The 16097-nt window shown below is 42.9% G+C and overlaps 2 protein-coding genes across 5 annotated transcripts in view; both read left to right on the top strand.

Annotated features, from left to right (window-relative positions):
- SERTAD2 (SERTA domain containing 2) overlaps nt 1–15562 on the top strand; it is a 133900-nt gene extending 118338 nt beyond the window's left edge. For all 4 annotated transcript variants that reach the window (XM_066267245.1, XM_066267243.1, XM_066267242.1 and 1 more), the window contains one exon: nt 10566–15562. In XM_066267245.1, the coding sequence (XP_066123342.1) occupies nt 10570–11514 (945 nt within the window). In that variant the 5' untranslated portion in view covers nt 10566–10569 and the 3' untranslated portion in view covers nt 11515–15562. The remainder of the gene's footprint in view (nt 1–10565) is intronic.
- Nucleotides 1–16097, top strand: part of PELI1 (pellino E3 ubiquitin protein ligase 1) — a 1042993-nt gene that overhangs the window by 423261 nt on the left and 603635 nt on the right. The window lies entirely within an intron of this gene.

The following is a 16097-nucleotide window of genomic DNA, read 5'->3' as shown; positions in this document are numbered from 1 at the left end:
TCTACATATAATATTCCAACATTTAAACCATAGCATAATATAATTTAGTTTGGCCTTGCCAAGGTTCTTGGCTTGCTTAGCAGTGTCCTGCAGAGACCGGAATTTGGGAACAATCTTGGAAATGTGTATAATCTGAGAGGTCTGTAGGTAAAAATTGCTGTGACTAATCAGACTTCAGGAGTGCCTTGTTGCTCTCCTGCGCCTCCTTGTGGCTGGATGGGGAGTACCGTGCTGTCTTTCAGAGTTTATAAGGAGGTCCAACTCCTCTGGGGCATGCTTGTTTACATAAAGCATTAATCGTTTTCTCTGTGTAAAATTGTCTACCAAGTGAATAACATAGTTCTCAGTGAGAGTATAAATAATTTATTGTGCATACTTGATTTTTTTTAATTTATAGAATGCTAAAAATATGTATTGGTGTGTTGTATTTTTTTTAACTTTTTATTATGGAAAATTCCAAACATACTCAAAAGTAAAGGGGAGAGTACAATGCACCCTCTTGTACTCATCACCCAGCATCAACAGTTATCAACATTTTGTCAGTCTTGTATCATCTACCCTGCCTGGTGTTTTTCTAGAGTATTTTGATGCAAATTCTAAGTATCTTATTGTAGTGATGATGTTTTTGTTAACCTTAAGTTCAGAATCTATAATTCTGCCCAGTCTTTTACATACTTTAAGAGTGCAATGCTTAAAGCTAGAATCCGTAGGTAAAAGAATTGTTAGCATTTCCACCGTCTTTGGAAGAAGGTGACTGGTGTGCCTGGCTTCATAAAAGTTAGCTTTAAAACCTAAAATTACCAGCTATTGGCCATCGGAGGAACCAATACCACAGGATAGTAGAAACATTTTATACTGCTTTACAGTTACACTCTAAAAAGCCCAGTTTTCTTCCCAAATGCTTATTAACCAGCCCATAATGTATTCCAAAGAAATATTTACTAGAAACATTATCTCCCAAAATTTGACTCGATATTTTGCCTAAATGCAGATCATTGTCAAGCTTTAATTTTTTTTCTTTTCTCAAGAGAACAGATTATATTTTAAAAACTAATAGTGTCAGAAACTGTATACAACTTAATACAAATGTGTAAAAATCGTGAGTGGCAAAGCTAGAGTTTCTTAAAATGTGGACTTTAGAAGATTTGCCCAAATAGTAAAGGTTTTTGTTTTTTGGTTTTTTTAATTCACTCAGAGGTTGACTTTCTGGCCGAATTTCGGTTTATCTCCAGGCTTTGAGAGGCTGTCAAGAAAGCAAAGAGGATTGTTCCTGTCGGACTCTTTGGAAAGTCGTTGTGTGGTGGTTAGTAAGCAGTAGTGCGGTGCCTGCAGCCACCCCCAACCCCCTGCTCGGGGAGAGGCGGGAGGAGGCGCCGGGGCAAACAGTAGTGTCGGATTACAGCTGCAGAACAGCGCCCCAGCGCGCCTAACTGGCTTCATCTAGTGACTGGCTTCCTCAGGACATTGCTGATTTGTTAGGGAAGGCTTTGTCTTACTTACCAATTAGTATGGATGTTACTGCAGGGACCTCATCCTGAATGAGCTTTGGTTTGGGGGCCGGGGTGGGGGTGGTGGGGAGCGTCCCGTTCTGGTAGCTTTAGGGTTTCTGTTACTAATATCCCTAGTCTTCCGGGAGTCCCGACCCTGTCTGTAAATAATAGAAGCTTCCCCCTAGTGAAATTTCGCCCCTGTATCTGCCATTCCCCTAGGCCAGAGGCAGTCACTTTGGGAGTGCTCGTCCTTCCCCCTTTTCCTGGAGGCTCACCAAATTGCCACCCAGACGCTGGGGGCCAGGGGAGGGGGGGGACATTATCACTACTGCTGTGCTTGCCACAGCATTGCACGCCCTTGGATAACAAACCCTCGCAGACTCGCTTGTTTCCCTTAGCTTTCTCTCTGATCCTGCCAGCGCCACCCCTACAGTGTCCTTTGGGGTGGCCTTCTTGTTCTGGTGTGTTTTGTTGTTACTTGGGGGGAGGGAGGGTGCTAAAAGCATAGGCATTAACAGGTTTCTGAGTTCTGTGTGTGTTTTTAAGGTGTAGTATTTTAACAGTGTAGAAAGTTGTCTAGCAAACGTGTCTTCCCTTCAGTGAAGGAGGATCATCAGCTTTTCCTTCCTGCCTGGGAGCTGCCGCGTGACAATCCGAGGAGAGCAGAATCGCTTCACAGTTCCCCGCTGTGGCTGGTGGGAGGCGTCTTTTGTTAGGAACGGAGGCTCTCCGTTTGGACTACCTCAAAAGCAGCATCTAAAGCGCATTTTAAGGCAACCGTGTGGGGTGGGGGGAGGAGAACTGAGAATACTCTGTTTCAGAAGTTGTCTCAAAACATTTTCTGGCCAGTTTCTATTTTTTGGTCTTGGAAGTCCGGCACAAACAAAATAAATTTGCCAGGGGCGCTCCTTTCTTCTACCACTGCCCCTGAAAGAAACTGAAAGAATGTGTGTTTCCACTTAAAAGACTTTGAGTTTTGGTGACACAGGATGTGAGAGTGAGGAAACAGCCTCTGCTAGCCTCTGTGAAGACACTCGTCACACTTCTTAGCTTCTCTCATCAAATGACATGGATCCATGAGGACAAATCATTGTTTTGCATTGCTGGTGTGGCTGTCAGTGCCTCATTTTTATGATTATCAATGTCTGCATTGGCACTTCTGGACTCTTCAGTAACCAGTGGCCACACCTGTGGTCACAATGGACCATGGAGTTGAAGAGATTAGGGATGTGACTTCTTAAAGCTCCCTTTTGAATTAGGAGCATTTTTCTTGAGTGCTATTACCTAGTGTTTAAAAACTTGTTTGTTGTTTTGTTTTTAAGTATAGCATACAGATCCTAAGTGTGCAGGCCAAGGACTTAATCCCAAAGCAAACACCAGTGCCTTCACCACTAGGTGAGGAAGTAGAGTATAACCAGTTCCCAGAAGCCATGTGCCCTACCAGTGACACCCTTTCCTGACTGCAGACTCCACAGCTTAGTTCTGCCTTGTTAACTGACTTTGAAAACACATGTCAGTTAATTGTGGAGCCTGCTACACTTCTGAGAAGGGAATACACTCGATTTTTAGTTGTTATTTACTAGTCCAAAAGGAAGTTGGAACAAGGTCTTAAAAATGTGCACTAGGACTTAACCAGGCATCAGCTCAGTGAATAGAGCATTGGCCTGGGACTCTGAGGTCCCAGGTTTGAAACCCAAAGGTCGCTGGCTTGAGCGTGGGATCATAGACTTGACCCCATGGTCGCTGGCTTGAAGCCCAAGGTCACTGACTTGAGCCTAAGGTTGCTGACTTAAGCCCAAGGTCGCTGACTTGAACCCAAGATTGCTGGCTTGAGCAAGGTGTCACTGGCTCAGCTGGAGTCCCCCCACCCTCCACCCCCATCAAGGCACATATGAGAAAACAATCAATGAACAACTAAAGTGCTACAATGAAGAATTGATGCTTCTCATCTCTCTCCTGTCTGTCTGTCCCTCTCACTATCTCACATTAAAAAAAAAATTTACACTAGGTAGGAACCTTGAGTTGTTTCAAAGTAATGACATCCAGGATCCCCCGTTGCCATGATCCCCCATTGCCCAGCCTGTGTTGACAAGCATCCTTCCATCTGGGTAGTGCTGAGCTGGGAGTCATCCACTCTTCCCCATGCATGGGGCCAGGTATCTCCCATCTCTGCTGCCTTTCTGACCACATGGTCAGTCCCACCTTCCCCAATCATTTCCTCCTCCCTTCAGAGATTGGGACCAACTTATCCATTTTGACCCTTTTTAAAAAGACCATTGATTTTCTGGATACTGAGTAGGATGAGATGCAGGATTTTCCTTCTGTTTGGGGTAATGACTGTTGTTTAGGATGAGTTAAGTTAAAGCACAATACAATAATTTACATATTTTTTGGACTAGCACAGAGTCAGAAAGCCAGAAAGGCAGCCCTGGTGGTGGGCTGAGGAGGGCTTCCCACTCTGGCCTTTCACAGGTCCCAGCAGTGATGCTGCCCAAAGGGGTGTTACAACCCCCTGTGGCCTGTCAGTCAGTGTCCACCAGGCTCTGGGCCTCTAGTGAGCACTAGTAACCACTGAGGGTTATGGTAAGCCCGCAGATTAGAACAGTGGGTTTTGTTATTGTTAGTGGGTCAACAGAAGTGGTAGTTTGTACATGTAGATTTAATATTCTTAATTTTAAAATCGTAATATTTATTTTGACAGTCCAAATAACATTAAAGGAGACGGTTTAAAAAAATTTTTAAAGACTTAGCTTAAATATGTAGTTGAGAAACATAGAATTAAAGAGAATTTTTATTGCTTGCTCTTTTTTTTTTTAAATGTTTGGATTTTTTTTCCTTAATGCCTTAATAACGTAAAAGCTGTGAAATGTTACCCTTTTAACACATAGGTACTATTTCAGTTCCTTTTTTGACCTTGGGCAGAAGGCCTCACCCCATTCATTCACTCTTAAGATCCCAGCAAGAAGAATCTCAGCTCTGGGAAGTTGAGCTTTATGAATAGAATTGAACTAATGACATTTAATTCTGCATAGTCCTTTTTTTAATGTCAGGTGTTGGTTGCTATCACAGACACGTGCTTGTCTTTTTTTTTTCCCCCCTTACCTGCTTAGACACACATAGGGAAGATTTTCAGATTCCAGTTTAACTGAGTAAAGATATTCTCAGGCTTAAACATGAGATGACCAGAAGCAGAAACAAGGAAGTTGTGGTTCTCAAAGTGAGGTCCACAGACCAGCATCACCTAGAAACTGGTTGGGCATGCAGATTCTTGAGCCCCACACCAGACCTGCTGAATGAGAAGCAACAAACCCCCCCCCCCAGGTGAGTCTGATGATCTCCCAAATTCCAGCACTAAAGAGAAGCAGTCACAGAAGAGCCTTCTGAGCAGAGCCCCCCTGCACACTCTCTGTGCCCCAGGCCCACCCTGCACAGCGGTCAGTCACCTCTCTTCTTTCTCATACCCTCCCTCCCTTGCCCAGTTCACACTCAGGGCCAAAGACACATGCTTCTCTTTTTTGTTTACAGTTCTCTGGCTGTCCTTTAGTGTCTTTTCTCATTCTTCCCATTTCCCATTTACGTATTCAGCGACTGTTTAGGGAGCATCTGTCTTCTGTGTTTCAGGGACTACCTTGTCCTAAGGATACAGAGGTGAACGAAACAAGCTGTGCCATCAGGGGGCTCATGGGCTAGGGTGGGAAACACATTAAGAGACAATCTCACCTTAAATATAAACCTCAAACCCCATCTCCAGCAGTCTCCTACACCCAGGTCCATAGTGATCGCTCAGATTCCTTACTGCGGGAGTTTGAAATGCAAACCCCCAAATAGTCAAGTTACCATCTCCTGTTTCTCTGTCCTTTTTCTTCTGAGAAATCTTCTAGTGACATTTGTGACTTTTGATCATCAGCTCAAGGGGATTGTAGCTTTTGAGGGCAGCCGGGGCCTTCTCAAAGAGAGCTGCGTAGTTGAAAGCCAGGGATGGTATATAGGGTTTTGTTCCGAATGAAACTGTGGGAAATTCTGGAAGGGAAGTTTTCATTTATATTGCTTCCTATGAGTTTTGTTCTTTATTTTCAAAACTTTATTTGCTGTAGTTAATAGTGGCTAGAGAGTGTTAAGAAAATTAGAATGCTAGGAGTTCGTTTCTAACAAATTTACTGGAGAAGGGAGGGTATCTTACCTTGAAACTTTAATTATGAGTCGCTGAATATTCAGTAGAAGAGTGTCTTGTGCTTAGTTGTAGGCCCCTCTGCCAGGGCAGAGAAGGGAAGGAGGGAATACCCACCACTCTCCTCCACTTGGGGCTGACGGTCCCTTTTAGGTCTTTGAAAGATTGGGTAGAAACATGGGCTTTGGGCTTGAGTCTTCATAAGCTGAAGGAGGCAACAAAGAAGGGTGTCACACCTCAGTGTGGCCTAGAAACCAGGCTTGTCACCAGCCCCTTCTTTTGGTGAACTATAAGCCACGGGGCCTCTCAGACAGAAACAGCAGAACACCCCCTTCCTCCTGTTACCTGAAAGCCCTTAATGAGCTCTAGCCTCGGCTTCATCTTCTAGCTGCAGCCTAGTGAGGCCTTTTAAAAGGTCACATGCCTCTCCAGTAGCCTGCTTAAAGAGCTATTGTTGTTTGGTTAGAGTGCCTGAGGAAGGAGGCTTCTGCGGCCCTGGCCCTGGCCAGCCTGACTGAGTTCCAGGCCCTAGACATGCTTTGGCTTCTTGCCCTCAGGTTCTTGAGAGGCTTGTATTTTCTTGTTTGAATTGTGCCCTGCTCCCAGGAGGTGGTCGTTAATGCGGCACTGAGAGTGAGTTCTCACTACCCTCCCACTTCTAAAGAGACGGAGGAGGCCTCTTCTGAAAACAGTCAGTGGGAACACTTGATTCTAAACAGTGCTAAGCAAACTTGGGGCACACTTTACAATTTTATTTATTTTTTAATGTGTGAAAGAATTTTTTTTTAATGTATTGACTTGAGAGAGAAAGAGACAGGAACATCCGTCTGTTCCTGCATATGCCCTGACTCAGGATCAAACCAGTAACCTCTGCGCTTTGAGGTGATGCTCTACCCAACCGCTATCTGGCCAGGACAGAATTAATTTTATTTTTTAAATAAAATTGGGGACTGGATTTTATTATGTTGCACTTTATTACTTTCTGTAAAAATTCAGATAGAATTAGGATTACAAATCGTGACTGTGTGTTTTGCAATGTTTCTGGGTGTGTGGAGTCAGTTTTGCCTCATAAAAAGGAACAGAGAAATGAAGGCAAACCTGCTTTGAGACACTCTTTCGTGGGTCCTATTTACATGTTTGAAAAGCATCCAAGATTTGATTTGTCTCCCTTCCTGCTCACAGATTTTGCTTAGATGAGCCCTCCTCCTTGCTATTCAGACAGAATCACAAACATCTGACCTGGCTTTCCTGATCATTAGGGTTATCGCACAGCTATGATTAGCTGGATCATTCTCATTGGCAATTAAGTGCTTCTCACACTGAAATCTCTCTGAAGGCATCCCTGTTGTGGGAATTCTTCTAAATGCCTACAGTACTGCATGCTTTGGAAGTTTTTGAGTTTCATAGATTCAGTGATTATTTCTAGAGAAATATGAATTATTGAGAAAGTCCTGTTATTTATTTTGGCAACAAGTCTCTAAAAGACACTTCTATATTAATGACTAAAAAGGAACTGCCTATGTTGTCTTATCTAACTATTACCTTTCCTCAGGAAAGCTGGTAAAATTCAAAGTGGCAGTGAGCTTACTAATTCATTTTTAGTTGTGTGTGGTTTACATTTTAGGGCAGTGTTTCTAAAAGTTTCTGTGATGAAGAGCCATCTTGGTAGATTTATTCCTCCTTCATACACTAATACTTTAGTAAAACAATGAAAGTAATTGCTGTGGAAATGAAATAAAAAGTACAAAGTTGTAAAAATAGAATCATCATTTTTATTAGATTTACAGACATACAGTTACTCTTAAATTTACTATAAAAGTTTCCAAATAATACCTCATCATAGACCAGCACCAGTTCACAGACTGGCACCATCTATGAACTGACCACACTTTGAGAATGCTGTTTTAGAGAATATGTGTTTGTTACCAGTCCAAAGTCTGTGTGTGGCACTTCAAAACGTCACAACTCTCAAATCATCAGATACTGGAGTAAGGAAAGGTTTATTGATTGAGAAGGTGCCAACCGAGAAAGATGGGAAACCTATTGGTGCCTCAGAGCCATATTAAGAAAGTACAGAGTTCAGGGTTTCTTTATGTCAAGGGGAAGGGGAAAGGGAGGGACAAGAGGCGACTGACCACTGCAGACATCCAGGGTCTGAGGAAGACAGCACTTAGTCTGTTGACCCTAGTTGATGTGAGCCTAGTCAGGAGGTTCCTGCAAATCTTTGATAAACCATACCTACTTCCCTTACCTCCTTGGGAGAGGCACTTTCTGGTAAGGGGCTACTTTTGTAAAACTCAAGCCACAAGCAGAATTCCTCTATTGATGAGCATGTCTATATTCAGGACTCAACAAATGCTGTTAGCCTGAAGGCCATGGGAATAAAGCAGGCTTGAGCATGATGGAATCAGGGAGGTAGAGCATTTCACTCTGTTACATGTATGCATTTGTGTACTCTGTCACACATGTTTAAATGTCTTGAGTGTGATCACATTATAATGTATATAACAGAGATATCTAACAGCTTTATATGAGAACTAAATGCACTTAGCTCTTTGGCAAAAGTGAAATTTTTTTGGAAGTATTTAGATACATAAATTGTAAGCAATTACAACCAGTTTAATTATGAATACAGTTATCTGTTTTAAAACAATTGTTCGGTAACACTTCTAAATGCATAAAGTAGAAAGTGTTTTGTAATGTGAAATGAAATCACTTCCTCTCTGATTCATACTCAGGTTTAAATGTGCATAGATACTTTAGATAGGAAATGTTCTAAGCAAAATGTATATAGAAATGAGACTTTTAGCACTAAACAGTAGGAAATGTTTCTGTCATGCAAGGTATTAGATAAGCTAGTTGTTACTGTCATACCTTCCTTCCCTTAGGAAACAGTTAACTATGGGACTGGTCTTTGGTTTTAATGACTGACAGCCATTTTCTTAATGTTTATAAAATGAGGGTGTTTTATACAAGTAACTCTAACTCCACATTTTTATGAGCTTAACAAATTCTCGGGCTGATTCTGACATTGATAAGTTGCAGCTGTCTTCATCTTTCTCTCCTGGAGACCAAGGCACATGAAAGTATATAGTCACCCCAAGTGGGACTTGTGTGCCAGGCTCTGTGACCACCAGCACATCTGTTTGCGTTGAAGGACAGCAAGGCCTTCTTTAACAAAGTGTTGGAGGGAATTTCTGTGAAGTTTCATTATGGTTAACCTTATTCCTTTAGAATGAGACATAGTTCATTCATTGTACAGAGTTCTCTTTTTTAAATATTTTTTATTTATTCATTCATTTTAGAGAGGAGAGAGAGAGAAGAGGGGAGGAACAGAAAGCATCAACTCCCATATGTGCCTTGACCAGGCAGGTCCAGGGTTTTGAACTGGTGACCTCAGTGTTTCCAGGTCAACGCTTTATCCACTGCACCACCACAAATCAGGCCGAGACTTATAATTCAAAATGATAATGAGGTTTAGGAGAAAGTATTCAGCCCCTTGAAGACCAGGCTTTATTCCTCTGAGGGACACCCTGCTGCCTGGCACAGTGCAGAAAGATAGCATCAATGCAGAATATGTTATTAAAGGGTTGGAAGAGGTGCCATCAAAATCAGCTGAAACAATTTAATAAAAGGCAAGTCACTTTAAGAAGAAAAACTGAATAACTACAAAGCACTTGCTTTTGTACATGAAGCTGTCAGAAAGAATGAGCAGCATGAGGAGGGGTTACTGCGTGTCCAGGGAGAAGTTTGTCGATGGCATGAGAGAGCAAGCGTGGGGTTGGCATCATCAGAGCCACGTCTCCTGGTCTGGATGACAGAAGGACAACTTTCTCGACTAGTTAGAAATTAAGGTCTATGATGCCAAGGCCAATGAACTTGCAATGACTGTTTCGATGATAGAAGTTCTGAGAGGAAGGACCACTCTCTGGAAGATGCAGGCACCTTGAGGGTATGTTCACAAAGGCCAGGCAGATGGAGAGGTGCCTCAGGCTATGCGTCAGGCAAGGTCTGGGGAGGCAGGAGCTAAAATCCAACCCATTCCCAAATGCTCAAGGTCTGAGGTGTAAGATTGCTGTTTCTTTGAAATACATTATATATCTCTGGAGTCACAGTAAGTATCTGTTAGGAAATGTCTCGAGTACCCAAACAGCAATGCTTATAAATCAGAGCAAATTACTTTCCAATTAGTCCGGCTGCATTCAAACATAACTGTATGCAGTGAAACTGAGCCCTGGAAAAACTTGGGCTGGGAAAGCCGCATTCCTCCTCTTGATTCTAGACTGAAAAGCCGAGGCTGCTCGATCACTGTGGTCATTTAACACAGGCCAAGTGCTTCACCACGTGTCACCACACAGACAGAAAGGCTCTATGCATAATGAGGAAGGAAAAGGCATTTTGAAAGCACACAGAGTTCTGCCAAAATTGTACATGTTCCCTCTTCTCCAAGTTGGTTCTTTTAATCGCTCAAGATGTGTTCAAGCTGTAACCTGTGACACCTTTATCTGTCTAGGTCATAGTGTTGTAGGTGTTTTCTTGGGCTTTAAAAATAAATCTGTATGGGGGAGGGAAACTGAACCTGCATGATAATGTTAGGTGCAGGAGCTGAGAAAGTCAAAATCACGGTTTCCATAGTAACATTTAACTTGTCTGGGTCATACACATTTCCCAAGAAATACATTCACCAGACTGCATAGTGGTAAAAAATTGCTTCACGGGCGTACAAAAGCAGATTTGGCAATTCTCTTATTCTGAAAAGTCTTCCCCCAATTAATTCATCTGTTCTAACAAAGCCCGAGCAAGGAACTATCAGAAGTGCACGTCCTGACCTCTGAATCGGCATCTTTTTTATGGTAGCCATGAAATTTTCTGTGATTAATTCCATTTCCTTCCTTTCTCCTTTGCAGATATATGTTGGGTAAAGGAGGAAAACGGAAGTTTGATGAGCATGAAGATGGGCTGGAAGGCAAAATCCTGTCTCCCTCTGACGGTCCATCCAAGGTGTCTTACACCTTACAGCGCCAGACTATCTTCAACATTTCCCTTATGAAACTCTACAACCACAGGCCCCTCACAGAGCCCAGCTTGCAAAAGACCGTCTTAATCAACAACATGTTGCGGCGGATCCAGGAGGAGCTCAAACAGGAAGGCAGCCTGCGGCCTGTGTTCACCCCCTCCTCCCAGCCCAGCGACTCGCTGAGTGACAGCTACCGGGAGGCCCCGCCCGCGCTCAGCCACCCTGGGACCCAGCCCGCGCACCCCTGCGACCTGGCCGGCACTACGCCCCTGGAGGCCTGCCTCACCCCGGCCTCACTGCTCGAGGACGATGATGACACTTTTTGCACTTCCCCTGCCGTGCTGCCCGCGGCTCCCACCAAACTCTCCCCTCCAGCCCTCCCACCGGAAAAGGACAGCTTCTCCTCGGCCCTGGACGAGATCGAGGAGCTCTGTCCCACATCTACCTCCGCCGAGGCCGCCGCGGCAGCGCCCGACAGCGCGAAAGGGGGCGCCAGCGAGGCCGGCGTCCCCAAACCCGACGGGCTCCCAGACAGCCGCCCTGACGACCCGAAACTGATGGACTCTCTGCCTGGGAATTTTGAAATCACCACGTCCACGGGGTTTCTGACGGACCTGACCCTGGATGACATCCTGTTCGCCGACATTGACACGTCTATGTATGATTTTGACCCCTGCACCTCCGCGTCGGGGACGGCCTCAAAAATGGCCCCCGTGTCAGCGGACGACCTCCTCAAGACTCTCGCCCCTTACAGCAACCAGCCAGTCGCCCCGAGTCAGCCTTTCAAAATGGACCTCACAGAGCTGGACCACATTATGGAGGTGCTTGTTGGGTCCTAAGCCCCAGGGACCCCCGGGTGCCCGTGCCCACCCAGACCCTGTGAGCGTCCCGCGCCCTGACAGCTCTCCGCACTGTGCATGCACCCTTGCTTGCCTTTTTCAGAGGAAAAGAACATTTTACAAGAGGATCACACTAGTTTTTGCTTCGAGCAGAGTTGGAGTGCCTTCATCCAAGTATGACCACTTTTAATACACTTTTTTGAGTGGTTCCTCAGAGACCTACTACCCTTGGAATAGGAAAGAATACATTTGAAGACAATGTTGCTATGTCGAATGGCAAAAATAAACAGTTCAAGTGAAGCACAAGGAATAAGTTGGGAAAGCTGTAAATTGCATGTGCATATTTGTCTATTTTTTCTATAAGTTTTATTGCAAGAGGTAAAAAAAAAAAGAAAAAGTATATATATATATATATTATTTAGATAATCTCAGTACCTTTTCTGGCATTTTTGCCCTGTATGGTTGACTTGGCAATTCAGCCTTTTTAGAGGCATTAACTCCTCGTAAGTGTTGCATTTACATGGCTGTTTAGAAACTGCTGCCCAAATTTATTTTATATTTTTGTACAGATTCTGCAGTTTATGATATTGTTTTTCTAAAAACAAATGCTGTTTATACATATGAGATAGCTATTTTGATAGGATTTGCTCACATAGTTCCTGCAAACTTCAGATGTACAAGTTGCACTTGTACTTTTATAGCATTGTAATGTTTTATATGTGTTTGGTGCAAAGAGAAAATTGGATCAAATCAATCCACAGTTGATGTCCCCAAATGCAGACACACACACACACACACACACACACACAGCTCTTTAAGAAAGGGCCAGGCGATATCACACCCAAATTTCACAAGCACCGATCTCCTGGCATGAACACCCGCCAGCACTGTGACTTCCAAAGCCAGAGCCACGTCTGCTAATCAAACTTGCATTAAGCAGTTGGCGGGAGGTGGCCATGGAGCTCGGGGTTTGAGTGATGGTTCTCTTTAGCTCCCTCTCTTGAGGGGAAGACTACAGAATACTCATTGTATTTATGCCAAGTTTGCGCTTTTAATTGTTGTTTTGTTTTTTTTTTAAACAAAACCCAAATCTTTCCTTTCTGGCATAATTTTTATGATGATCTGAAATTTTTACATGTGAACAAAATTTTATGAAAAGCAACCAGCCTCTTCATGGAATTACCCCTATTGTAATGCTTAGGGCTCCTAAAGAAAAAAATAATCTCTTCCAGAAGGCATCTATCATGTTGCCCAATTGTCTTTTTCAGCTTGCCTTCCCTAGAGCTCTCTTTCCCTCTGTTGCTAAGTGCTGAAAATCGTATCTTCATGATCACCACAGTGAGCTCGCTCACCTTGGCCCAGCCTGGGATGCACTCTTGAAACAACCCTGGCTCTTGAAACTGGAGTTGATCCCATTATGTCACAGCTTCCAATCTGGTTGCTTCCTTGAATCAGCTGCTTTAACTATACTTTACAAAGTTGTTTTACCCAAATATACAGACAGGACTTTCTATGCATGTTTCTCCTCCTTCTCCCCCTTTCACCTCGCGCCCCCCACCCCCAGGACACTGAGAAGTAGCTTTTTATTCCTAGCGTGTACATTTAATTTTAAACATTTGCAATGTATCATGCTTGTTGCCGAAATTGTTTATGGCCTTTTCCTTTCAGTTTTTTTCTTTCTTCCAATGGTACTTTCGCTCATTACAGCCTATATTGTTGAAATGCAGATGGCTTCTTTAGGAATAACTTTTATATTTATTTAAGAATTTTTAAATTATGGGATTTGTGTTGTTGTTGTCGTCTTTGTTGTTAGTCATTTGTCAATATTCAGTCACCAGTTCTGCTCACTTCTTGCCATGGTTAAAATTGAGTCTTTCTGGCCAATTAAAAAAGACAGCTTTATAAAATGGCACTTTAAACAAGCCATAGATAGTTTTATTTTTATAATGCACATGGCAAAACAGATACATTTGTGATGAAGGAACTGCTCGTCTAAAATCAAAAGATTCATCGTATATGATATGATTAAATCTTTCTACATTCAATTTATCCCCCTCCCAACTTGAATGTGTTTTTAAAGGCTACTTATCAACTCAGTAGAGCAATGAAGAACAGATCAAATTGCGCTTGTTCTACAAGCAACCTTCACCGGGGCACCTCTTACTGCTGCTACAGATGTGTCATTTCCTTTCATAGGACCAGGGACCATATATAAATTAAGGTGAGGGTTGTTGTAAATGCTTCCAGTGTCACTGTGCCTGTCCATTTTAAGAGCTTCCTGTTTCTGTGGAGAACAAGTCAGCCCAGATGCTATGCTTTTGATAACTGGAGGACCTGGTAAACGCACCACATGCTGCACACTTATACATATGTATACATACACAATAGTGCTGATTATTCTGAACAATAACAGGGTAAGGCGGTTGATTTGCCATTGTTAAAAACTGATTTACAGTAACTTACAACAACTGTACTTTGGTTGGATTAGCAAATCGTGTGTTTAAACAAATCCCATATGTTGGGCAACAGTTCAAATAAGCACAGTGAAGTGTTGCCCAAACGTGGTTCTCTGACTCTCATGTTTGTAAGGCTGGGCTTCAAAATCAAAATCAAACCAAACCAAACAAAAAAAACAACAGCAGGCAAACACTTGGTAACTCTGGACACCCTTGCCATAAACTCTTGATATTCAAGGTCTTCTGAGGAAGACACGGGAAATTAGTGGCCCGTTTAAAAAAGAACAAAACCATCAAGTTTTCAAGTTATCTTTGTGTCTTATTTTTCCAAAGTGATGTCCCAACAGGAAGGAACGCGAGCCTGTGCGCGATCTCCACGTCCCGGTTTGAGTGTGAGGCGCGCTTCCAGACGCCCCCTGGCAGCAGTGCCTTCTCCTTGGAAAGGACACCGTGTGGCATTCAGGCAGGCAGGCAGTTTAAGGTGCCTTCATGAGAAAGACACGCTGGGTGGGGCTGGGAGAGGACAGTTATTGACAGTGATGTGCAATGAAGTGACAAGATGAGAGCAGAATAATAAGAGCTTTGAATTTGAAGTGATTTTTTTTTTCATAAGTTATTTATTCCTTTTTTTTTTCTGTGTAAATATATTTATTTTACTGTGGAGCTCTAACAACATCTGGATCATAACATGTGCAGAATGTACGGTAGGAATGTATTCTCTTGTAGGAATGTCAATCTGTATAAAAAGGGGGTCCGAGCCAGACCCCTGGGTCTTCTCATCGTATGCACAGTCCACATTCATTTTTACTCTCTTCTCCAACATGGGTCTATTTGAAATATGCAAAAGGTATGGATGAGGAATGTTTTAATACCTCCAAATTTTTAAGAAAATCAAGCATCAAAATGTTGATATTTTTAAATGTTTTTTTAGTAGCACTTTCTCTTTATGACAGAAGGGTCAACCACACTGACACCCTTGTTCACACCAAAAGGTGAGAACTAGCCAGAGCCTCCGCCACACCTCGAGTGTCTTTATCAATTGAGCCTTTTATTGCCATAGCCCCTTGGAGTGTCCCAACTGCCCTGAGGTCAATCAAGGAAAATTTCTTATATAAATAAGCTCCAAAGAGCCAAAGTATCAACTTACGGATCACTTTTAAAGCTTAAATTTATTAACCACCTCTGTGGTAAACAATGAATTATGAATACCGCAGGGCAGCCGTCTTAAATGACACGTTTAAAAAAAAAAAGACTACTTTGTACAGCCATTGATGTTCTCTGTATGAATTGTCTTAATTTCAAAATCTTGCTGTTCGCAAATTGGGCCTTTATATGTATTATGAAAATATTGAAAAGAGCATATTTAAGCTGCTCTGGCTGTAAATGGTTAACTTTCTTAATTGCTGATGACAGCGAGGTGTATGTGTCCAGCTTGTGTTCAATTGTTTTCAGCGCTTCTAAGAATGAGTTTAAATGGTTCTTGAAAATTAGCCAGAATCAAGTGTTATTGTAGGCAAAGCCAATAAAGATTTTGGACATCTTTTGGAGATAAGTTTGGAAGAGAAGTGCAGTTCATACAAGCAAACAACCAAGGTTTTGGAAAAGATGTACATAGTGACATGTTTGATGCATGGTTTTTGAGGAGGGGTTTTGTCGAAAAAGGAGGTGTAACCTTTCCCCCCACAGACCTAGAGCTGTGCCTTTTCTATGCAATATTTACAGACATTACATCGGAACCCAGATGGCTGTATTCACCTGTAGGTTTGGGCTGTAATCTAAACAATTGGACAGGTTAAATGTACATGGAAATGAGCAGTCTTACTTTTGTAGTTTTATATTATACAATAAACAGTTAAAAGGTGAGAGGCGTGTTTGCATTTTCCTTCTGAGCGGAGCAGAACCAGCTTCTGTCACAATTTGCTCGTGTTAGGGAGCAGTCTACCCTCAGCCTCTGCTGGAGTCGGTGCTGCTGACCTTCCCTCACCACCTTGGTCTCGGGCACCTTTCCCTCCCGGTTCTGCCCCTGCCTCTTGGGCCCTTCTGGGCCTCCTCATTCTCACTTCTCTCCCCCAACTCTCTCTGAACAATTTTTCCTAGGGTTTTTGCTGAGCCTCCACTCCTAGTACT

The sequence above is a fragment of the Saccopteryx bilineata genome, chromosome 3 (genome assembly GCF_036850765.1).
Source record: "Saccopteryx bilineata isolate mSacBil1 chromosome 3, mSacBil1_pri_phased_curated, whole genome shotgun sequence".
Lineage (NCBI taxonomy): Eukaryota > Metazoa > Chordata > Mammalia > Chiroptera > Emballonuridae > Saccopteryx > Saccopteryx bilineata.
This window is presented reverse-complemented; position numbering and strand designations above follow the sequence as displayed.